Source organism: Strigops habroptila, chromosome 1 (genome assembly GCF_004027225.2).
Source record: "Strigops habroptila isolate Jane chromosome 1, bStrHab1.2.pri, whole genome shotgun sequence".
Lineage (NCBI taxonomy): Eukaryota > Metazoa > Chordata > Aves > Psittaciformes > Psittacidae > Strigops > Strigops habroptila.
The window spans coordinates 42,748,069-42,772,365 of NC_044277.2; the positions used below are offsets into that span (position 1 = coordinate 42,748,069).

The window sequence follows — 24,297 nt, forward strand, 5'->3', positions numbered from 1 at the left end:
CCTTTTGGTGGAAGCATTGGCAAAGGACATCTGAGTACTTACTTCAGCTTAAAAGGACTAAGTGAGCTGTCTGGATCTCTGAGTGGGACGCATCTCAGAGCTGGTGAACTCTGAAGTTTGTGAAGTTCGGAGGAGTCACTGAAAGCTGACGAGAGGGCCTGGGCTGAAGATTCCCCACTCTTCAAGGCTCAACCTTCACCCATTAAGAAATGCTCAGATGCTTGAAATGAGTATTTTGCTGAACTCCAGGGGAATTTTTAACAGGTATACATTTACATGTATATGTCTTTGTGTGCATGTGTAAATTGATTTAGATACCCTATGGCAAGTATAGCATGAATGTTGTCACCTTGGATCTGTAACTAAGTCACTGCTGCTAGATCTTGTGATCTACCTTAAACTGCAGGTTGCTGCTAGGTCAAAAACCATGTAAAAATCATACCTGTGGTAAATTGGTACTTTTACAACATCATAATAAGATCACTTTTTGCTGGTATCTTGGACAGTGATTGTTTAGGTAATCCTAATTGATTACACATATAACTCTTTAGACATAAACCATTGCCTAAGTCTGAGGCTAGGATTGGACCTAGCTGCACCTAACCTCCATCAGGAGTATAGAAATCAAGGGTGGTCCACTCTGAACCTTGTGACTCAACAGGAGGGTCTCCCTTACCCTTTGGCATCTTTAGTCTGTGTACATCATTCTAAATCGATTCTAACTTCATCTTCCTTTGTATGTTTAATCCATGCAATAAGCAATAGAGTGAACCTTGCCATCAAACTTGGCTAAGTTGCACTTTTATAAATTCACATTAAAACTACTTTTGCTGGTATCTATCTCTGGTGATTCTTTGAGTGACCCTAAACCACTCATTTGTGACACCATACCAAAGTGAATTAGGGAACTGTTCTCCTAGCTCAGCTGTGAGAACAATAGCAGCTATTGACATGCAATGGCCAAGAACATCTACCCCAACTAGAATGTGGGAAGATTCTCCAGTCATGCACTACTAGACCTCCTTATTTCAGGACAGATTATGACATTGCACACATGATGGGTATCTCAATTTATCCTGTTATGCTTAAAATTACAGTAAGAAAATCTGGTTTCAAGTAGGATCTATCTGCCTTTTTTACATTGAGGATACTACCAAAGTACATTCAACTCAAACATGAACAACAACAACAAAAAAAAAGGCAGCAAAGCTCCTTTCATGCTCCCACAAAGAACTTTCTAGATATCACAGAATTTTAGCTGTAAAAGTGCTCAGCACAGGATATGCTCCTTTTCACTTTAAAAGGCTCTTTAGCATTCAAGTACAATAACTTTATTTCAGATTACAGCAATACTAATAGTGAAATTGCATTTACTAAAAAGTCATTTAAGATGAATTTTTACAATTCAATTTGAAATACAACATTGTTTGCATGTTCTACAAAACCTCATAAAAACACATAGCACTTGACACGTTTAGTAATTACTTTTAGCTAAAATGTAAATAGCATTATTCATCTGAGGGTTTTTTAGGTCCTCCTTATGCTAGGTAGCTTGTGCTGACAGAAGTGCCCCGTAATCATTGTTACACTTGTCATAGCAAGTGATAGCCCCAAATCTTAAAAATCTTGCAAGGCAAAGTAAAGCCATGACAGCTGGCTGGCAAGGAAAGGCTATGCTTGTCATTGCAAACGATAGTCCCAAAACTCAAAGAAAGATCTTACAGACTGACACTATCTTAAGCAAAAGCTGTGACAGTCAGCTCGCAGGGAAAGGCTAACTTAAAGCAGTCTAACAGTCTTCCCAGTCACAGTCAAGAAGTCATCATCAGCCAAGGCACGAAGCGCTTCTTCAAACATCTCCTTCGTGACAGCCTTAAAGAAAAGTAAATCAAGTAAAGATGGGATCCAGGCAGGGGAGGAAATACTTCAAAGACAATAAAAATGCCTTACTTACTACCAATTTTCTTATCTTTTTTTTTTAGGTTTTAGTTTCTTCTTTTTGCAATTTGAAATCTGGCCTGGAACCCTGAAGCTGAGTTTGCAATTTCAGAAGCCAGAATAAACTAAGATACAGCAAAGATTCGGCTCATTTATCTGTAATAGAACTGGCTTTCTGGTCACATCAGCTGAAAAAGTTAACATCTCTCTGCCTCCATAGTGTGGTTTTAGGACAAGAATGTCGATCTGGAAAAACAGCATGCTTTTAAAAATTACTGCAAAAATGAAGCAAGAAACTTACTGTTTCAGACTGTGCTCGGAGATCATCAAAAAGCTGTTGATACTTCAAAGTTGGTGTTTTACCCTTTGACTGGATAAGCTTCCTTAAGGCTTGAGCCAACTCCTCTCTCCGCTTGCGAGCTGTTGCGCTCATTCCTTAGAAAAGGAAAGAAAATACCTTTCAGAAAACAACTAAGGAGGACAGGTTAAGTTACATTTAAGTTACAGATGCCCAAGAGCACCCCAGCTTTAACACTATGACATCACAAACCTGTAGTGAGAATGGATATGTCCACAATTCCGGTCCTTGGATCAGTAGCAGATTGTTTCAGTGCTTCCCGATGGAGCCGTTTTGCTTCTTCTACATCAACTGTTTCAACTTTCTCAGAAAAGCGTACTTTAGCATGTGCTTCTGCCAGTCGGATCAGAGACTCAAGTTGTCGAGGATATGCAGAAACCATTCCCCTGCCACTCCCAATCTTCCTCATGTCCACGTATGCCTGAAGAGGAGTCATTAAATATTTCAGGAAATCCTGTTATATTCATTAGTTTCAGACTTCCCTTCATCCCCCATCTCTGGTTTCAGAATATAAGCAATTCCAGCTAGCCATTCTAGATACTGTATTTCTGCTCAAATACCTTCATGATTCTGCAATGAAGGATAACTGCATCACATATACTACTTTCTGTTACAAAGCAATTAAGCCATGATGATGATCATGGTTTTGAATCACTTTAAAAATTTAGGACTTGTCTTGCATAGTAGTACTTATGCCTGTAATGACATATGTATTTTGTTCAGTAGAACTTTTATGTGATGGAACCAAACCAACACATCGGAAAGCTAAAGATTATAGTGCAGAATGACTTTTATACCGATCCCTCTTTCCTTTTAAATGCTGGCAATTTTGAGAGATTTTTTGAAGGATCTTACAGAAAAGTTGTATGTAGACAGAAAGCATACATACTAGGGGATTTTGCCATTTTTGACAACTCGGGAAAGACACTGAACATTCTTGAGAGCAATTCCTTTACCTCAATAAGGGTTTGGCCTGCTTCTTCACTTAACCTGGGATTTACATAGCTACGAGCATATGCAATGTAATCCCTCAATACTGCCATATCCATGTATTCCTCCTCCATCTTTTCTTCAGTTTGGTAGTACAGTGAAATCAAATGGCGAGCAAGACGTCTGTCATAAGCTTCATCACGTGGATCCAACATTAAAAAGATCAAGTCAAATCTGAACAGGACAGGAATCCAGTATTAGTGTGTCTACTTCCTTGCCATTGAAAATTGTTTATTTGAGGGGTCTTGACTTAACAACTACAGGTAAGTGTTACTTGACTATTAATTCCTACTCTTAAGTAGGATTTGCTCTATTAAACTGAAAGAATATTTTTTCTAGAACTCTGAAAGTGCATAACAGCACAGCAGATTTGCTTTCATCCTATGGACTTGAAACTTTGAAAGCAAGATGTTCTGCAAAATTCAGATCCCATGTTCAAGGCTGACAGCTTTTGTTTTAAAAAAAAATCAACAAAAACCAACCACACACACAGAAAACCCACACAGAAACTCCTACACACATACCAAATACAGAGAACAAATTTGCTGCTAAAGCAACTGCCCTGAAGGGTAACAGCAAACAGGGCACATACCTATATAGTTATTTCATTGACCTAAAAACCAAAAGTAAATAAACACATAAATTAAAAAAACCCACTTCCTGAAGTGGTTCTTCCAAAATCCTGAAGAAAACTGTTTACAATTTTACAAACAACATGCTCAACTATACTGAACTATAGGCAGACACAAATAATAGATTTTTAGCCAGTCAATCACATATTTCATAAGCTTAAATCCAATAAATGGTAGAATCCAGATGCTACCTCAGCCTAGTTTCATTCAGTACACCTGCACCAAGGTACTATTTGTCACTCGGTGGCTAAATTAAGCAGTTCTTAATTGAAGTGTAAGCCATAAGTGCAGAATATTCAGTATATCACTGTACTTCAAATTTCAGTTAGTATGGGAACTCTTCACAAGATGCAACTGCAGCACATCATTTAATCTTCTATCACCACACACTAAATGTAGCTCTAACAGCTATCGCCTGCCACCTCCCCAACTGAATTTAACAGCATGAAGCAGGCACAGATCTTCAAATTCTACCACCTCTGCTGCAAATTCCCCACTGTGTTTCACTTCAAAAGTTCCTTGGAGCTAAGGAAAACATCCTGAGTTTTCGTTGAAGTTAATAACACCATAAGTTTCAGAACCACTCTTTTCTAGGAGATTATTAGGAAACAACAGAAAAACACCACCACAGAAATAAATAGAGTTCCTACAGATCTCATTATGCCTTTTCTTCAACACATTTCTTACCAAAAGGCAGTTCTGTGCTTACACAGAAACTGTAAGAAAAGCATTTAAAATAAGTGCTATAAAAGTTTTCCACTACACTACAAAGAACACAATTGTTCTGTTCTACTATATTTAATAATTTTCAGAAGAGGAAGTATAACGTCATAAAAATGAGACATGCAATCAGGAACTCAGTACCTTGACAACAGTGTATGAGGAAGCTGAATGTTTTCAATAGTAGTCTTTTTCGGATTCCACTGTGATTCTATAGGGTTAGCTGCTGCTAGAATAGATGTACGAGCATTCAGTTGGCAAATAATTCCAGCCTGTCAAAATGAAAAACATTTCTGAAACCAGCTACAACTGTGTGCCACCAGAACATTCCCCCCCACAATTTCATAAGATCACCAATGTTATTAAATGGGTTTTGTAGTAAAAAAAACTGCATTGCAAAAGCCTTTTGGAGTAAAGCAAGAACAAAAACATCTAGAAATGCTACAGTTTGCTATGAAACCTGTATTCTTTTGTGTAAAGGAGTTTTTACATAATCTAAGACTGATCCACTCACAATAACAGAAAAGTATAATCCTTTGTTCTTCTGGTAACTTCTCAGCTTCAGCTGCATAGTACATACCATATACTACATGCTTTGTGGAAAGAGTGTGGAATTAAATACCTACCTTTGCAATGGAGAGAGTCTGTTGTTCCATTACTTCATGCAGTACTGATCTTGTGCTTTCATTCATTTTATCAAACTCGTCAATGCAGCAAATGCCATTGTCACTGAGCACTAGAGCCCCTGTCTGAAGAACCAGTTGCCGTGTTTCTGGATCTTTCGTCACATATGCAGTAAGACCAACGGCGCTTGAGCCTCTGCCAGATGTATACTGACCTCGAGGAACCAGATTATACACATACTGAAGCAGTTGTGATTTGCTAGTACCAGGATCTCCACAGAGAAGAATGTTGATCTCTGCACGAAAATTGCCTCTTCCTGTGTGAGTGAAATCCTTTCTTGATCCCCCAAAAAGCTGAAGCAGAATGCCCTATAAAAATATTCATTTTAAAATCATAACATCACCTCTCATATAGCTAACAGAGCAAATCCAACTGTGAACTGAAACACCTGATCAACTGGAACACTGCAAAAATTAACACAACTCAAACATGAAAGAAAACACTTGAAACTGTCTTTTATAGAAGTGAAACCCTTTATAGAAGTCTTTAAAAGGGTTCATTCAAGTATAATTTTCTTTCCAGAAGAACTGTTTTGCTGCATTCACAATGTTACTTAAATAAAAGTTCCTTACTTGCCCATAAAGAGGAAGCTTAAGGTGTTTTATTTCTTTGGAATTTACCAAAACTTCCTCCTTTATATTTCCAAAAGAAAGTATATTCTTGCAGTGTTAGTAAAGAAATAAAAGTAAGTAACTTTGAGTATTTTGAAAGTACTGGAATTATTACTGTTAACATATGCTTGTAATTTCATCATTTAGCCAGAGTTATCAGGGAGGATTTTTTTTCCCCTTTTCAGATTCGCTAGATTAAAAATGCATCATTTCCCAGTATTTCCATTTCAGGAAGAAATCGTTTCAGGAAGAATTAAATTTCTAGCCATTTTAGAAACCTGTGAACTAGGATAATGTATAAATCTATAAAGAAAAAACAAAGGAATATACTTGAAGAGGATTGTTTGGTGTCTGACATTACTTTGAGACTGACTACTGACTGTAGTTTTTGCAATGATAAAGTTGTAGTACCTCAGTCGAACATTTTATTGGAACAGTCCCTTCTTGGATACATCTAAGTAATTGTTATGACATTCTGGAAGTTGGTGTCAACCAAATGTCATTTTAAAGCTATTGTTCTCTTGTGGATGCCTCTTTTCAGCAGTCATTTACTATGTTATAGTACTTGCTCTCTGATCGCCAGCAACCTGAACATTGAAGAAATACCCAAGATGCATCCTGCAACTAAGTTCTCCCAGTTCTGCTGCTTTCCTACCTTTTCATTATTTTCCCTCTAATTAACACTCCTTAATACTGTGACAAGATTTATGATACGCTTATAACAAACTCCATCCTGACAAGACCAGGCCATTTTAAGACTGCTCAAGATAGTTTTTTGCATTTTGAAGGCTCAAGTTATTTTTATAACAAATAATAATTACAAATGTACTTGCATATAAGTACAAATCTTACAAGAGAAATACTGAATTTTCACCTTTTTGATATCTTCGTGCTCGTAGATACTTGGAGCCAACGCTGAAGAAAGTCTGTCATATATGTCTATTTTTTTAGAAAGCTCTTTTAGCATTCCCACACGTTCCTCTGTAAATATTTTTTGCTCCGTTTCCTCATCAACACCATGCAGGCGTTTTGAATCTGTCTTGCGATAGTGTATGACATCAATGTGCGTCTTATAGACGGATTTTACGCTGCTGACCCTTGGATTAACTCGAATGGGGACTGCCCTGTAGATACCTAAACACAAATTTTAATCACAGCATTAGATGTGAAGATCATGGCAATTCCAAAATCTGAGAATTTTACATGTTCCCTTGAGAAGTAAAGCTTTTCAAAATTGCCTAAATACTTTACAGTATTTACTGTATTTATTTTATAACTTATTTCCCAGTACACATAAGTCATGTAGAAATCAATGGAACACAATTTAAGTCATCTAGGCACTATTCTTGCAGGTACATGTATGTTTAACATTCCTGTCACAAGCATTCTCAACAAGAAAAATGCTTAAGCATTTTTGAAAAAAATTAAGGCTTGATGCTTTTGAAAGTCCTGCTCTGATACGTAAAGACAGCATTCCCCCCATTATAAGTGCCAAGTTTAAGAATAGATTTCTAATGCATCTCTAATAGCTAGTAGTACAGCAGTTGTTTAAAAGCAAAGTGGTTTGTAACACATGGTTGCATTATCACTAGACTTAATCTGTTACCACTCTCCTGACAGCAGACACCATTTCATGCCACTTCCTCACCTACATTCTCAGGATGACTGAAGCATCAAGGTCAGACAATTCACTCCAGTATGTTCACGTCTCCCTTGTACTAAAGGAGCCCAGAACTGGATCCAGTACTGCAGATGTGGCCCCACTAGTACTGAACACAGGGGAAGGATCACCTCCCTCAACCTGCTGGCAACGCTTCTCCTAAGGCAGCCCAAGAAGCTGTTGGCACCAGTCATCTGGTCTATCAAGCTTTGCTTCCTTCCAGTTCTGCTTTTGTCTGCAAGTTCAGTGAGGGTACACTCTGTCCCATCATTACATCCACATCATTACCGAAGTTACCCAACAGAGTTCAACCCCAGTACTGACCCCTGGGGTATACCTGTGGTGACCAAACTCCAGCTGGACTTTGTGCCACTGATCATAATGCTTTGAGCCCAGTACTTCTGCCAGTTTGAAATCCATCTCACTGTCCACTCCTGAAACCCGTACCTCATCAGTTTGTCTATGAGGATGTTACAGGAGATGGTGATGACAGCCTTGCTAAAGTTGAAATAAAGAACGTCCACTGCTCCAGTCACCTTATTATAGATTATTAGCTACTGTAAATACATGCTGACTACTCCCAATCACCTCCTCATCCTTCATACAGCTAGAAACGGTTTCTAGGCTCTATCACCTTCCCAGGGTCAAGATGAGGTTGACTGGTCTGTAGCTCCCCAGGTCTCCTCCTTGCCATAGGAGTGACATTGGCTTTCTTCCAATACCTTAGCCAGTTACCATGACTTCAGAGATAACTGAGTGGCCTTACAAAGACAGTGGCTAGCTCCCTCAGCACTTGCAGATGCGTCCCATCAGGTCCCTTTACAGACAAGGTAAGATCAGTGAAAGAGGACAGAAATACTCAAACCAGATTTTACCTGTGACATTAACTCTATCACCTGGCTGAACTTTATCAACCAGGTCATTGTGAGCGAATAGTGCAACTGTATGTGGGGTCTGCCCTGCTGGCATATCTTCAGGAGACTCCTGCAGTTTGACCTAGCAAAAAACACTGGTTTAGTTTCAAAAAAGAAAAGCTTTTCCACAACACGTACAACAGAATCTTGTTTAGCACAGCCTTCCAGAATAATTCTGAACCACGAACATTGCTGAAGAACAAAATACCCCGTCCAGAGAGCAAAACTGATTACTAATGAAAAGACATGATGAAAATGTGAATTCTGCTAGTTGCTTCTGGTGTGGCTAAAATGCTGACACAGACAAGGCTTATCTAGCCCAAATAGAAATGGACGTACTGTATATGAAGGGGCTTCCATATGGAAACATCCAGATGTGTACATACTTCATTTCATCCTTTTAATGCATTTCTTCTCAAAAGTATACTGATACTTCCACTAAGTTGTTTCACCCATTTTCATGTTCCAAAACACTCTTTCCGTTTCAAAGCATTCAGTTTCAAGATACACGTTAATGCTATTGATGATATAGAGGGATGGGGGAGCAAAACCCAGAAACTTTCTTTTTAGTCACTACCTAAGCACAACATACCATCTGTTTGTCAGAGAACATGGATCGATTGTGGATCAGCGCCATACTGTGCACTGTGTTACAGTTCTTGCATACTGATGGTTCAGCAATCCTGCCACGATCGATTTCTACTCTGGTGGTGAAAGCGCAAACCTGGCATTTAAAGAACGCTTCTTGCATCTCAGGAATTAACTGGGAGCTTCTGATAACCATACCACTGATGGTGATAAGCTGATCAATATCTACAAAACAGAGAGACTTGTCATGGTTTCATACTCTTAAAATTTAAAATAACCTTCAAAATTACATGTTGCGTTAACTTTTAGGTGGGATGTTGACATCCAGTTAGGTACTAGTATTTTGTCTAAGCTAAAGCAAAAAGAATCATAAATGGGTAGTACAAATATTCTAATTTACAGGAGTATTTATACAAATGAAAGAATCCTTCACACTTGCAGAACTAAGAGCATGAGTAGAAGGCTCTGGGGAGACCTTATAGCAGCCTTCTAGTACCTAAAGGGGCCTATAAGAAATCTAGAGAGGGACTTTTTACAAGGGCATTGAGTGACAGGACAAGGGCGAATGGCTTTATATTGGAAGAGGGTAGATTTAGATTAGATATTAGGAAGAAAATCTTCACTATGAGGATGGTGAAACACTGGAACAGGTTGCCCAGAGAAGTTGTGGATGCTCCGTACCTGGAAGTGTTCAAGGACAGGGTGGATGGGACTTTAAGCAACCTGTTCTAGTAGAAAGTGTCCCTGCCTGTGGCAGGGGGGTTGGAACTGGATGATCTTTAAGGTCCCTTCCAATCCAAACCATTCTATCATTCTGTGATGCCAGGAAAAATTTCCTTTATGGATCGATTATTCTGCGTTTGGGCTCTAAAGCATGTGTTTTTGAAAGAGACTTATATAAACAAAAGACACTGGTCTGGATGGACTACAAGTACAGTCTTATACAGTCTTCATGTAATTTTATGTTAACACTCAGTAAGTCTATACAAACCCTTAAGATTATTTTCTAACACAGTAATCAAAAGTTTACCTTCAGGGTTTAGACTTCTCATATTCCTAGTCTTCAGTGCATTATATGGCCTTACTTGAATCTGGTGTTCTAATATTGAATCAGGGTAACGATCAAAAAAGATCTCATTGGCAGCCATGTCAAATGTTGGGATAACTTCCTGTAGAAAATGGTTAGAAACAGTTAAGCTTAACAAGTTAAAAAAAATTACATAAATCGTAGAATGGAATATTTCGCATAAAGCACTTTATGTGCTGCTGATCAGCCAGGAATGACTAAAAGTTACGCCACCCGAGCATATTCCTATGTAACAGAAAACTTGCTATTTAGATTGGATTTATTTAATTGAGTATTGCAAAGAGGAAAAAAAATGTCAAGACTCTGGACATTGTAGCATTGTAGTTTACCAGCTAACTTTGCATGCATGAGGTGCCCACTGCAACCACTAGGAAACAAGACGTTTTACATTAAGTCAAATAAAGAAGCTACAGAGATAACACTGAACATGCAAAGTACACACTGCATCTAAACAAACAGATCACGAGCCAGAAACACAAAAGGGCCACTTGAAAGCCAGAAAACAAGTGTACTACTTCACCTGAGGGTAGCAGATGAGTTGCCTATATAGGTTTTCATCAAATGATCTTAGATGGTCACAATTTACATTCAGGAATGGCTCCCCAATCATATTAATCTGCAAGATAGTTGAAAATAAATCTTTAGATCAATGGCACACAAGACTAAAACATGAGAAGTTAGATTTCACTGTGTTACAAGTACCTCTTCAAGTCGTTGCATATAGCGGGGCTCATTAAGATCCAAGCCAATGTCTTCATCCTCTTTACCTACTGGATCGATGAAGCGCTGAAGAAATCTCTGAACATCAGAGGTAACAGGGAGACAGACAGGGAAGATGAGCAGAATTTAGTAGCACGAATACCAACTTTGCATCAGATTCAACTAATATTTGCTTAAATCAAACTAGCTTTTCATTTAAAAAGAGGAAAAAAAAACTCAAGTTGTTAACCTACCTGGAATTTTTCTTTGCATGAAGCTACATTAACATCTGTTCCCCAAATGACAAGCTTTTGTCCAAGAGATTGCTCAGTTGTTATATCTTCAGCCGGCTGCGTGGAAACAAAGTAAGCATACGCAAATGTAGTTGTTTAAGAAGAAGTTGTCATATACAAAATCCAAAACATCTACCTACCCCATCTGAGTGTAAATCGACTTGTCTGGCTTTACGGACAGACCCGAGATCCGGCCTCTGCCTAACCGGAGTTCCTCGGACACCGCTTCGTGGGGTACCCTCCACCCTGGAGCTGGGTGTGCCATATGTCAGAGGTGAACTGATATCGAAGTCAAGAGGAATAGCTATTAAAGAAAAAAAAAGTTTGATATGATTATCAAGACATTTTGCATTTAGAGCAGACTAAAATTCAGCCTCTGCATTTGTCTCGTCATTCTTTTAACTCTACTGCCATAAAACAAGTAGCATCAATCAATTTTAGTGTCTTGTTAAAGCAAAAACAGTAAAGATGTTGCAAGTCTGCCTGCAACTTTTCTTTGCATTAATATCTCTTCTGAAAGATCCCAAGCTCTAGGAAAGCTTTGCTAGAAAACTTTAAAGTTGTACAGCGTTTTAAAACTACATTGGTGTTCAAGCATAAAACATCAAGCTGTTACATTTTAGATGAAATGCATTCTTCAGTATTTTGGGGCCACAAAACAAGTGTTAAGTAGTTACAAGCTACTGCAATGAAAAACAATCCTGTTTATAAAAACAAGTAAGACTTTTTAAGGCAACCAATCCAATTCTTTCTGCATTCATAATTTGATTGATTTATTTTATTCTTTCTAGAAACACATAAAAGCATAAGGCATAACCCCCGACACATACTCCACAACAGCGGGAAGCTACAACAGCAGATCTGTGCCCCTGATGCTGTGCTCCTGTGCTATTCACTATGGTAAATTCAAATTAAAAACTTGAGACAAAACTATTCCCCTCGCTCCAGACTATCTTTCAGCCGGATCCATTCTCCACACCGGCTCGCTAGGCAGCAGCAGCCGTACCGGAGTGCTGGAACTGCGGAGGGCTGGAGAAGAGCGCATCTGGGCCGGCGGGGCTCTGCAAGTCGGCGGGCGGGGAGGTGGGCATGGGCTGCAGCTCTCCGGTGGAGGTGGAGTCGTCCGTCCTACGCTTTTGCGAAGGAGGCGACCGAGCGTCCTGTGCTGCAAGACACAAAGCAGAACCGGATCCGGCGTTCAGATGGTCGCCCTGCCGCAGAAAGCGGACCGAGGAACCGGCACGGCGGCGGGGAGGGAACGCCCTGCAGGCAGCACTCACCCGCTCCCCCGGCCGCCTTACCCCCGCCCCGGGCCGACCCCTTCCCATTGAAGCACTTACGAGTCGAGGGGTTGCTGCCCCGGCCGCGCTTGCTGCCGCGGCGGCGGCTGGGTGTGGAGGCGGGCGACGACATGGCGCTGCTCCGGCTCCTGCGGCGGTCCTACCTGCGGAGGGCCGACAAGAGGAAGGCGGCTGCGGGCGCTCTGCTCACCGGCCGAGCCCCAACCGGCGGGTTCCCCTGCTCACCCCTTCACGCACACCGGGCAGGGAGAAACCGACCCAACCCCGACCGCACCGCAGCAAGCCCAGCGACCCTGCCAAATTCCGCGCCAAACCACTCGCCTACGCGCGCGTTCGCGGGCTTTCTGGCCAATGGCTAGGCGCGATCGCAAAGGGAGCGCCCAACGGAGGCAGGAAAGGGGGGATGCGGAACGGAGAAGGAAAGGAGGAAGGAGATGAACCTCCCGGCCCCCGAGGTGAGGGTCGTGCCCTGCTCGACCTGCTACAGTAAGGACGGAAGTATACTTGCAGGGTACTCTGTGCTACGAGGCGCAGGCTGTCCTCAGCAATGGCACATCACACACTCCCCCTTCCATCCCAAAATGGGACCGCCGGCACTGGACCGAGTTTCGCGGCAAAACTAGGCCCCCGGTCGGGCAGGGAGGCGTGGGGACGTCGGAGCAGCCCATTCTCCGCAGAGGGGGGGACGACTACTAGTGCAGTTGCGTGTACTGAGCCGATCCTGCGGCGGGACACGTAAAGATGCCCCCTGCCACTGCCCGTTAGACGATCGTGCTGCCTTCCTCCGCTCGGAATGGTGTGGCTGAGGTCTGCCCGCTCTTCCAGCTCCGAGTTCGCCAATCCCGATGCTACAGCGTGTGTTCCCCCCCCCGGCTGGCTGTGTTGGATCCGGCCGGGGGCGGACCCTTGGCGCCCGCTTCCGCCTGCCCCGTCGGGCTGCCTGCGGTCTGGCAGGGGCAGGATGGCGGGCGTGCAGGAGTGTCTGCTGCAGCTGCACCGCTGCCTGCAGCCCGGCGATGCGCCCAGCGCCGCCCTGCACGGATACAGCTTGCTTCGCACCCTCGGCGAGACCTGCCTCACCAGCCTGGCGAGCGGCGCGCAGGGTGCGCCCTCGGGCCCGGGGGTGGGCGAGGGGGCAGGGGCGCCTCGGGGGCTCCGAGCGAGGCTTGGCGCGGCCGTTCGCTCGCTGGCGGCTTCGAAACAACTGCTCAGCTTGGGGAGGGATCGCTAATGGGGTGGTGGTAGGGGTACGCAACGCATCAGACCCGTGGTCCTGCGGGATGGCCCTGCCCTCCCTCAGTGCTTCACTCAACATGACATTTGAGGGCTGCTGGCCTGATGTGAAATGGTTCATTTCGGGGGAGGAACAGTCTGTTGCCCCAGGTAACCATTTACCTTGGTTCAAAACACTTTAGTGCATGCCCCTCTCTGCCGACCTACCCCCAGTGTGGCTTTCCCCGAGCCCTGGTGTGAGGTCAGAGGCACAGAGCCTGGACCTGGGTCCATGTGGGGGTCAGAAACACCCACGTTCAGTTGTGTTTTTTCTGGTCACAAGCATCAGTCCAGTCCAAGGCGCTAGGATATCCTTCTGCACAAAGCCATGGGCTGAGCAGTGTCCAGCCCTCCGGCTCTGCCTGCTCTAGAAAGGAAACCAACCAACCGCCCGATGGTTTGTTTGCTTCCTTGCAGCCCTGCACCTGTCCCTGGTGTTTTCCCAAGAGCATGGCTTACTCGTCTTTATCCACAGATCTCTCGGCACCGAGGAGGTAAGTTGGTAAACTTTAATCCGTAAAAGAATCATAGAATGGTTTGGGTTAGAAAGGACCTTAAAGCTCATCTAGTTCCAACCTCCTGCCGTGGCCAGGGACACCTTCCACTAGACCAGGTTGCTCCAAGCCGCGTCCAACCTAGCCTTGAACACTGCCAGGGATGGGGCAGCCACAGCTTCTCTGGGCACCCTGTGCCCGTGTCTCACCACCCTCACAGTAAAGAACTTCTTCCTAATGTCTAATAAAAATCTACTCTCTTTCAGTTTAAAGCCATTATTTTTTTAAGAAATGTTGGGATAGTGCTGGATGACCGCATGTTATATTATACATGATAAAACTAGGTATTTTTTTGTTTAAACTTTCAGTTTCGAGATTGCAGGGAAGAAGCACTGAAGTTTATTTGTGTCTTTATGGAAAAAGTTGGTGACAAAGTTCATCCTTATGCCTGTCATATAAAGGTGGGTAAAGGAAAATAATTTCCTAAAGGTCTTTGCCAAATGGTTGAAACAATTCTGGTGGATCTCGTACTGTAAGAGATTCATAACTATCCCTCTCCCTTCCCTGTCTGCCTTATCCATGTGCAGTGCGCTTGTTAGAGCTGGAATAACGATGAACATGAAGTATAATTCATACAATAAAGAAATGTGAAATTGTTTCTTCAACTGTGGACTTAAGTAACTTCTCTTTGTAGAACATAGTGGGTATTGATTTTGAAAATAAGTTCTTGATATTGAAAATAATAGTTATAACTTAATTTATACAAGCTAAATACACTAAGTGTAATATCTTAATGTTTCTATAGGTGATGGTTAACTTTAAATACTGTTTTAAAAAAAATTCGCCTGTGAAGTTGTTACTTTTGCAATATATACAGAAATTGGTGGAAACCAATATTCTTTGACTCTAGCTTGCTGAATAATACTGCTCTGCATAGGTATGCTTGGCTGCACTGGTGCACTTTCTGTTCTCAAATCAGTAGCTATGTATTGTAAGGAATGATAGTACAAAAGTGGAAAATTTGCTATATGTTCTTTTATTTCAGAAACTGTACTTTCTTTGCTTGAGCTGGGATTTGCTATTATGTCAGACAGTGCTGCAGTGTTGTCAGTGAAGCCACTTTAGGGACTGGACATTTTTATTGTTTTAGTCTTTTTAAAAACCTTAAGCTTGTTAGGAACAGATACTTTAAAGAAGTAGATTAATACATTGTTATCTTTGAATTCTGTTCTCTACTTGTATTATAATCTCTATTTTCTATCTAGCAAACTTGTATTAGTGTTTATACAAAAGAGAGAGCAGCAAAATGTAAAATCCCAGCTCTGGAACTTCTGATTAAGGTAAAGGCATTTTACAAATATCTCTTGCTTCTAGAAAAAAGTAGAAAACCTGTTGTATTACTATAGTTATGCCACGTCATGCAGAAAGTCTGTAGTCTGCAGTAGGAAGAGAATAGTGATAGTGTAATATTTAGATGTTAATAAGAGATATGTCTTTACAACAGATTGTCTTCAATATTCCTCCAGTTGGTTGCTTACATATGAGCATGTCATTCTTTCATCCACTGGAGCAAGACACAATTATTTTAGGGGCACTTTCAGATCTTCTCTTTCCCAGTTTATTATGGTTAAGGAGAAATTTTGCAGTTCAGTTTCCTTCTTACTTAAAAATATAAGTATGTGTATGGTGTGGAGGAGGAGAAGGGCTTTTTTCAGAAGATTTATTACAGTGTGAGACAATAATTTCAGAATGTTCTTCCTTAGAATGCATTAGACCATTGTTTTGCGAATGCTTTTGCACCTACTTAGTTTTGTTTGGGAAAACCAAAACTCCCTTCTGAGTTATTCTGTGTCGGTTCTTCTGTGAATTGGATTTGCTTTGTAGCAGCAGGGAGAGAAATGCAATATGATAAAGGCTACTGCAGACTTGCTAAGCCTGTGATCTCATGGGGTTTTTATATATATAAATATAAAAATTTATTGTCTATTAATTTTCATGTAGATGATATATGTATAATATAAATTAAAACCTATAAACTTTATACATATGTAGGAAGGTAGTTTGTTGTTAAAGTAGATTTCATGCCAATACTCTTTCCTGGACCAGTCACCTTAAATCTCTTTCATTAAGTAGCATACTTAGGTTGAAGTTACACATACGAACTGTGGTTTTATTCAGACCACGTAGGATTGTAGTAGCGATATTAATGATTTTCCTAATTATTTTTTTTTTAATCTATCTTAGTTACTTCGAAGTTTACAGCATTCCTGTCTGATGGAAGAAATGAAAGTTGGAGAGATTTTTAATAAATTTTATGGGGAACTTGCCACAAAAAGTAAAATTTCTGATACTGGTAGGTTTTTTGTTTCTCTACCACTGACCTGCGTTTTATTTGCATTATAGGGTTTGTTCCATTATACCCCAGGAAAACATATAATTGCTATTCCCATGGCAAGTGTACTTAAAAACAGTAGCTGTTGGTGTTCTGGAGCTAGTAAAATTTGTTCAGGTCTTCTGATAATGACCATGCAATAAGCTGCTGCTTAGCAGCCCTATATATATGAATGAGCTAACACGTGTGAGAAATCTTATAATTGCGTTTAGTCGTGGCAGTTCATACTGAATTTAAGCCTAGGTCTGGTTTAGGATTCCTGACATAAGAGAGTACCTGCCATGCCTTGAATACTGTGTTCAGTTTTGGGCCTCTCACTACAAGAGAGACACTGAAGTGCTGGAGTGTGTCCAGAGAAGGGCAGCAAAGCTGGTGAAGAGCCTGGAGCACAAGTCTGATGAGGAGCAGCTGAGGGAACTGGGGTTGTTTAGTCTGGAGAAAAGGAGGCTCAGGAGGGACATTATCACTCTCTACAGCTACCTGAAAGGAGGATGTACTGAGGTGGGGTCGGTCTCTTCTCCTAACAAGCGATAGGACGAGGAAACGGCCTTAAGCTGCGCCAGGGGAGGTTTAGATTGGATATTAGGAAAAGTTTCTTCACGGAAAGGGTTGTCAAGCATTGGAACATGCTGCCCAGGGAAGTGGTGGAGTCACCATCCCTGGAAGTATTTAAAAGACCCATAGGTGTGGCACTTAGGGACATGGTTTAGCAATGGACTTGGCAGTGTTAGGTTTACTGTTGGACTTGATGATCTTAAAAGTCTTTTCCAACCTAAATGATTCTGTGATTCTAAAGCTCTTTGTAACCGTATTCCATCCCTGGCCAGTTTTGTCCTCAGAGCTGCAGTTTTACTGTGATAGCTCCTGCATCAGTTGCCCCTAATGTGAGCTCATCAGTTCCTGCCTTGCCTAATCATGTTGTGATGTTAAGCATACTAATATGAGCTCTAGTTTGATCATCTTGGCTAGTTGCAACTGACAGGTCTAACTCCTGCAAAACTTGCTGCGCCTGCATAGAACCCTTTAGTCTGAACTCAAGCCTAGAAATTTCCGCTAGCTATTGGCCTTAACCGTGATGGTACTTAAAAGACTCAGCGTAACCTCAAGGCCAGTAGCAGGTTTAGTGGTAAATGCGTCCCCAGTGGGTATGACTTTTAATTAGATTTCTAAGCCTTGTTTGAAATAAGTACATGTGTTTTAATGTGAGGGGAGGATGCATCTTACATCGTAGGATGTAGATCTATATGTATATATTTATGTACATCATAAAGAGCTGCCTTTCTGCCATGCTAATCACCAATTAAAATTAAACCAACAGGGATGATTTTTTCATAGTTGCAAGTTACATAGGAAATGCAATGGAAATGTCAAAGTAATGACTTCAGTAATTAGTATTTAATAATATTAAATTACTTTTTAGTACTGGAGAAGATTTATGAGCTTTTAGGAGTTTTGGGAGAGGTCCAGCCTAGTGAAATGATTAACAACTCTGAAAAACTGTTCCGAGCTTATTTGGGAGAGCTTAAAACACAGGTATGATTGGAATTTCTTTTTAGACTCTTACATTGCTTTGGGGTTTTTTTTCCCTTTCATGTGTGTAGCACTGTATATTGGAGTACTGTTGTAACTAGTATGATTTGTAGGATCTAACTGGACAGTCATAAATGCTTCTGTTGAAGTTTGTTCTCTGATTCTGAGAAGCTTTCAAAGTAAAATTCAAGGCCATCAGTGACAGCAAATTAACCAATTTACTGTGAGAAAAGATGACACATGATGGTCATTGTGGTAGTGCCCAAGAAAAGTCATATCGCCATGCACTGGTAGTTCTGATTTGGTTTCTACTAGCTACAGAATCTTTGCACTTCAGGTAAATATCACAGTTCTGCTGAACTTTATTGTATTCTTCACTTTTAAGACATTAGTGTGTGCTATCTAAAATTTCTATGGTTGATCTTGGTGGAACATGTTTCATGCTCTTCAAAGGATTTCTTATGCTTCTGTCATTAATCTCTTTCCCAAATGATATGAAACTGAGTAGGAGATGTTTCTGTGGACTTGTGTTCATAGAGGCAGGTGCTGACATCACTGTATTAAGTCATAATATGGTATTTTATCTACACTTCTAGGAACTGGGAAGCCTTGGTGTAAATTTATCTTAGCTTCAGGATAATATTTTTTCAATTCCCCATTTTTTTAGATGACATCAACTACAAGGGGACCCAAGCTACCTGTTGTAGCAGGATGTCTGAGGGGACTGGTTTCACTCATGTACAATTTTACCAAATCTGTGGATGAAGGTATGTTCTTTCTCTATGTGAAAGACAGTTATACAATTTGGTATATTTTAATCATAATACTGCCAGCAAGCAATGCCATTTCATTCTGCAAACTCAGAATGAAAATTTCCCTACTGGCAGATTGTTAATGCAAAAGCAAGGCCTATCGAGCTACACGGTCCTTGTAATCTGTCTTACTGTGGAGTGGCTTCATCAGTGTGTTTCTGTACGTACATAAATGTTGAAGTGCTGTTTTCTAATCAGAGACTGGGCAGCTGACCTGGAATGCAGTCTATAGAGAGAAGTGTTTTCCTTGGAGAGCAATGTCTGTTAAAACATGGGTATTCAGAAAAATCAATGAATATACCTGTACAATTCGTTTCAAATTTAGAGTATTTCAGAAAAAAGCATCTCTGCCTCTTAGAATGATATATGTAAGGCTTTCCAATATTGCTTCTGCATGCCAAGCTTTGGATAAAAATATCTTTGTTTTCACTCTACCTCTTGTGTCTCAGTAGTGAAATACTCATTATTGGATTGTTTCACAGATCCTCAGACTGCAAAGGAGATTTTTGATTTTGCGATGAAGGCAATCAACCCACAGGTAAATCTGCCACGTGCAAATTATTTCACATAAATGGATCAGCCCTGATGAAGAATAAATCACATGACAAACCTTTTCTGATATTACAGGTTGATCAGAAGCGATACGCAGTACATCTGGGTAAGACTGCAAATTATTTCAATTAGTGTTGAGGTGGATACCATACATACAATGGTGTCTTCTGTATGGAGTTGTTCATTCTCTCCTGGCTATCTTCAGATGGCTCTACTCTTCAGTCTTCTAAACTGATCAGGGAGCAAAGCTGGTGTACTTTAAGTTGGAATCTCAAGAGTTAAACATGTATGTGGTTAAACTAGTCAAGGTCTAATGAGCCAGTGAACAACAGCATTACACTTGTTGCCATTTTCGCCTCTGGACTAGTACAAAACCCTGGTATGAGAGGTGAATCATGGTAGGAGTAGAAATAAGACAAATATAACATAGCAAATTGGGAGAAAAGAGAAAGATGAGGCTAAATGAGGAAAAAAAATAGGAATTTCACTGTAAGGAGAAGGAAATTGGAAACAACTAAAGTTCATGAAGAAAATGAGAAATTGGCCTGTGAAGTGTGGGTGGCGTATGCAGAAATGCAAGGTTTGGGTACGAGGGCCATGGCAACTGTGAAGGCTAAAACCCTTTTTAAAGATACTCTGCTCTGCCCTAACAAATTAATTAAGGATCTTGAAATTTCATTTATACTTATATTTGGGGTTGTGAAATTACCTGTGTTCTGAATTCTTTATTTGTCTGTGTCACAGTTTGGTGGAGGAGGGGACCTGAGCGTGTGTCCTGACCACAGAAACCAAATCCTTGTGAATTGTGTGACCAAGTATTATTATTTTTAACCAGTAGAATCCCTCCCTTTCTTTTCACTGTTACTGTAAATTACTTCAGAACACAGCTATGCTTTCCATAATGGTGTACATTTAAAAAAAAAAAAAAAAAAAAAAGGGATTTTGGAGGGTCATTTTCCTACTTAAGTTTTTAATGTTTGGACACTGATACTGTAATGGCTAGAAGAATACATTTTGTACCCTCCAGTCATGGTAGCTATACCTACCTAAAGTCCTAATGTGGACTTTTATAGTCTAGTCTGGTTTTGGAAAGTGGAATATAAGTCTGGGTTTTAATGAGAATTGTTTTTAAATTGCAGCTGGTTTACAGTTGTTCACCTGGCATGCTGCTCAGTTTGATGCCTTGCTCCTGGACAACTATGTCTCCCTCTTTGAAGCAATGTGTAAATGGTGTGGCCATGCAAATCAGGACCTGAAGAAAGCCAGTCATTCTGCACTAGATTCATTCCTCAAGCAGGTACTGTAACTTCACTGGGATTTCTGAGACTAAAGTGAAGTTAAATTTCTTAAAATAGTGGGAATACTTGGTGCTTAGAAGTTCAATGAATCTCATTAATAAGTAATTGTTTGAAGTGCCTCTTGTGATGAGCTAGGTATCTTTTAAGACGTACTGTAATTTTTTGGTGGCTTTTTTCATGTTTCTGGAAATGCTGAATTTTTTGCTTCTGCTTTACAGATTTCTTTAATGGTAGCTAAGGATGCAGAGCTACACAAGAGCAAGTTGCAGTTCTTCATGGAGCAGTTCTATGCAATCATCAGAAGAATGGATTCGAGCAACAAAGAGTTGTCCATTGCCATTCGCGGATATGGACTTTTTGCAGGAGTATGTGCAGGAAACTGGTTCTGATAAAGGAGCATACTGAGTGGATTTAAAGCTGGGATTCATATACCATTCATTTTACACTTCTATGCAGCTTGTTACGTAGGGAATGCTTCTGTTTCTGTATTAAGTGTTGAACTTAATTAGTGACACTGTAAAATACATTGTGGTTGAAAATTATTGAAACGCACACTGACTTTAGTGGGAGCACTATTACTGTATATTAAGATTATTTAGAGAAGGTTAGGAAATGTGATAGGTCTAGCTGGTTACTAGCTGAATCCTTTCCATTTTGCTGCCTTTAGAGCAGAGTGCATTTGCTTTGTAGAATTCTCAGCGCGTTTTGTTGAAACCTCATCATCGTCTATGATATGAGCTAAAAAGGAATTGAGTTAAAGGTATTGTTTCCAGAAGAAAATGAAATATATCAAATCACTGAATTGAAAGAACCTTTTTAAAAATATCTTGTTACAAAACACAAGAAGTTAATTAAAATTGCAAAATATAAACACAGACAATAATACTGCAAATTTTAACAAGAAAAAGGGATCCTAATGCTCCAGTATTTATAAATATTTAGTATGTTAAGACGCACTAATAGTTGCTAGCGTGTTTAGACCAAATCTTGGCCAAGCATCAGATGCTAGGTTGTGAAGCAGTGGAGTCTTGCTGCTACTGCAAGTAGTGGCCTTAGACTGAACACAAGTTCAGTGATTCATTCAGTTTCAAGACAGAACATTTCTTTTACTTTCTGATCACAGAAATATTTTTAAAGTAATACTTGCAGTTCTACAAATGATAGATGGGTAGTCTTAATTTTGTCAGCATGTTTTTAGATAGACTAGATTCAACCTTTAGCCTAACTCTCATATTCTGTAATTACCTAAATCAGTCCATTCTTTTTCCATGGTCAGTTCCCTACTACAGTTCCTGCCTGTGACCTGGTTCCTGGTTTCTTCTCACAAAGGCTGTTTTTTGTCCTAGTTCATGCTAAATACTGTGATTTACAAATCGTTCTATAGAAATCTGGAAGCATTATTACATACCTTCTAGCACTGTTTGTGATGCTTTCTACCAGTTCATTAGTTTAAGAGTAGTCTGTATCATCTGTACAGATCCCAGCACAATGGAAGTTCAGAACTTGTGCTGCTGGGTTAAATATTAAATAGTAGTAGCCTGTGAATGATAATTGGTTAATCTACGTTGAGGTAAGCCACTTAGTGCTTTAATTCAGCTAGGTCAAAATATAAGTGAATATTATTATCCATAATGCCATTCTTAAGATACTTACAGCCAAGCTCCATGCATTTCAGTCTGGATTTGAATCATGATACTGAAAGCTCGAGTACTCTCACAGTAAATTACACTGGATCAGTGAACTATTATTTTAGTTCATTGCAGATACCATGTTTCTTATACATGTAGAAAGTAGAATACCTAATTTATTCAGATGTATTGAGTTCCTGGAAAAAAATTAGATTATTCTTATTATGGTTCAGTGAGGACTTGGCTAGTGTTTGGTGCTACAGCATACGTTTGCTTGGCTGTACAAAGTTACTGAATCAGTATTTTATTTTCTCTCTTGTAAGCCCTGTAAAGCTATACATTCTAAGGACGTTGACGACATGTATGTTGAGCTCCTTCAGCGTTGTAAGCAAATGTACCTCACAGAAGCAGAAACAATAGATGACCATCTCTATCAGCTACCAAGTTTCCTCCAGTCCATTGCAAGTGTGATATTCCATATAGATACAGTAAGTGGAGTATTTAAAGTACCAGTCTTTCTGGGTTTTTAATGCAGCTACAGATGTATAAGGAGGTAGTACCTGTGAACTTACCAGTGATAGAAGGTGTTTCTTTATCTGAAATATTTATCTGAAACATTTAACTCCTAGGGGATGGAAAGAATTATTAGGAAAATGTTTTATTGGATTTTATTTGAATAAAGAAAATGCACAGAGTATACTAAATAAAATGCTATGGTGCATTGTAATGAAAACTATGATAGCCAAATATGAACAGTTTACTATTTATTTTAGGCAAAGCTGTTTATTTGGACCTAGCCTTACCCTTCTTTTTATGTGTTTGTTCCAATCTGTTGCTGCTTTTTCTTTTGATACTGATACTTAGTGTGTTCCATGAGGCTCATACTTTGATTTTCTTCTCATGCTATGCTGTCTGTGTTCTAATGAGGGCTTTCTGGATCCCAGCTGGACCTGGGAAGTAAGGTTCGGGCAGAGAAGAGACTTTCACTTATGTTCTGTATTCAGATTGTTAAGGATTAACAGATTATACTGCCATGTTATTATTGTTTAATTAAATTGGTACTTTCCTAAAGAAGCTTAAAACTGGTTCCACTGAAGCACTAATCTATCCAGGAGCTACTTTCCATAATGTGTTCCAGGAAACTTTGTTATTCTGTTTGGTTTGTTGGGCTATTTTGTTGGTTTTGTTTTGTTGGGTTGTTTTGGTTGGTGGTTGTTGGGGTTTTTTTACATCCAAGATGAATTCACTTGCTAAGTGTTTTATTGTTCTCAGACAGGTCATGATGTAAACTCTTGTAACAAAGAATTATAGTACATTTGAAATGGATAAATATGAAATAATTTAGCATAATTCTTCACATTGATACTGAGTTACAGTCATTGGCTTTGCATGATAGGTGTTTTGTTTTTATTTCTTCTAGATTCCTGAAGTATACACTCCAGTTCTTGAACATCTAGTTGTGCTGCAGATCAATAGCTTTCCACAGTACAGTGAAAAAATGCAGGTATTCTGTTGCAGATCTATAATAAAGATATTTCTCGCCCTCTCAGGAAAAGGTCCAGTTCTCTGGAGTTTTGTTAGCACTGTGGGTGAGTCTGTCACATTAACTTTGTTGTGGTTTTTGGAGGGGTTGTGGGGTCTTTTTTGTTTGGATCTTTTTTTCCCCATAAAATGTTTAACTGGTTGTAAGAGAAATATATGGAATAGCCATTTGGGGTCAAAAATGAATCTTTTCCCATCCTCTAATGATGGAGGTTTAGGGTTCTCATGGTTTTTTCCAATATCCATTGTTAAATCACTTAAGTAATATGTTGAACAACTGTTCTGGATGATGGAGCGGCTAG

The 24,297-nt window shown here is 40.1% G+C and overlaps 2 protein-coding genes across 10 annotated transcripts in view; one reads left to right on the forward strand and one right to left on the reverse strand.

Moving 5' to 3' along the window:
* Nucleotides 1-1,057: 1,057 nt before the first annotated feature.
* On the reverse strand, nt 1,058-13,132 carry MCM4 (minichromosome maintenance complex component 4). 3 transcript variants are annotated; one of them, XM_030469848.1, is made up of 17 exons: nt 12,980-13,132; nt 12,515-12,618; nt 12,181-12,339; nt 11,315-11,478; nt 11,136-11,231; nt 10,885-10,980; nt 10,703-10,798; nt 10,126-10,264; nt 9,100-9,320; nt 8,469-8,589; nt 6,808-7,067; nt 5,265-5,630; nt 4,783-4,910; nt 3,253-3,460; nt 2,489-2,717; nt 2,240-2,373; nt 1,058-1,872 (listed from the first exon to the last, which is right to left on the reverse strand). In XM_030469848.1, the coding sequence occupies exons 2-17, from the start codon at nt 12,585-12,587 to the stop codon at nt 1,780-1,782; spliced, it is 2,583 nt and encodes an 860-aa protein (XP_030325708.1). In that variant the 5' UTR covers nt 12,588-12,618; nt 12,980-13,132; the 3' UTR covers nt 1,058-1,779. The 3 variants fall into 3 exon arrangements, with proteins under 3 accessions (XP_030325708.1, XP_030325699.1, XP_030325718.1); XM_030469839.1 differs by lacking the exon at nt 12,980-13,132 and adding an exon at nt 12,701-12,801; XM_030469858.1 differs by lacking the exon at nt 12,980-13,132 and having other exon boundaries at nt 12,181-12,334; nt 12,515-12,827.
* A 245-nt stretch (nt 13,133-13,377) lies between these two features.
* The window catches only part of PRKDC (protein kinase, DNA-activated, catalytic subunit), an 81,812-nt gene continuing 70,892 nt past the window's right edge, over nt 13,378-24,297 (forward strand). For all 7 annotated transcript variants that reach the window (XR_003989090.1, XR_004389905.1, XM_030469787.1 and 4 more), the window contains exons 1-13: nt 13,378-13,578; nt 14,165-14,241; nt 14,610-14,702; nt 15,507-15,581; nt 16,486-16,594; nt 18,054-18,166; nt 18,831-18,930; nt 19,458-19,513; nt 19,603-19,633; nt 20,667-20,824; nt 21,044-21,190; nt 22,777-22,941; nt 23,874-24,042. Coding sequence is in view for 5 of the 7 variants with exons in the window: in XM_030469787.1 (XP_030325647.1) it covers nt 13,437-13,578; nt 14,165-14,241; nt 14,610-14,702; nt 15,507-15,581; nt 16,486-16,594; nt 18,054-18,166; nt 18,831-18,930; nt 19,458-19,513; nt 19,603-19,633; nt 20,667-20,824; nt 21,044-21,190; nt 22,777-22,941; nt 23,874-24,042 (1,435 nt within the window). In the remaining 2 variants the exon portion in view is untranslated. The remainder of the gene's footprint in view (nt 13,579-14,164; nt 14,242-14,609; nt 14,703-15,506; nt 15,582-16,485; nt 16,595-18,053; nt 18,167-18,830; nt 18,931-19,457; nt 19,514-19,602; nt 19,634-20,666; nt 20,825-21,043; nt 21,191-22,776; nt 22,942-23,873; nt 24,043-24,297) is intronic.

Bases quoted from the DNA above. Each gene is read 5' to 3' on its own strand.
- MCM4 (XM_030469848.1), bottom strand. From the start codon at position 12,587: ATGTCGTCGCCCGCCTCCACACCCAGCCGCCGCCGCGGCAGCAAGCGC. The intron at 11,479-12,180 runs GTACGGCTGCTG...TTTCTTTAATAG, and splicing joins TCCGCAGTTCCAGCACTCCG to CTATTCCTCTTGACTTCGAT. The intron at 8,590-9,099 runs GTATGTTGTGCT...GTTTTTTGCTAG, and splicing joins TGTTCTCTGACAAACAGATG to GTCAAACTGCAGGAGTCTCC.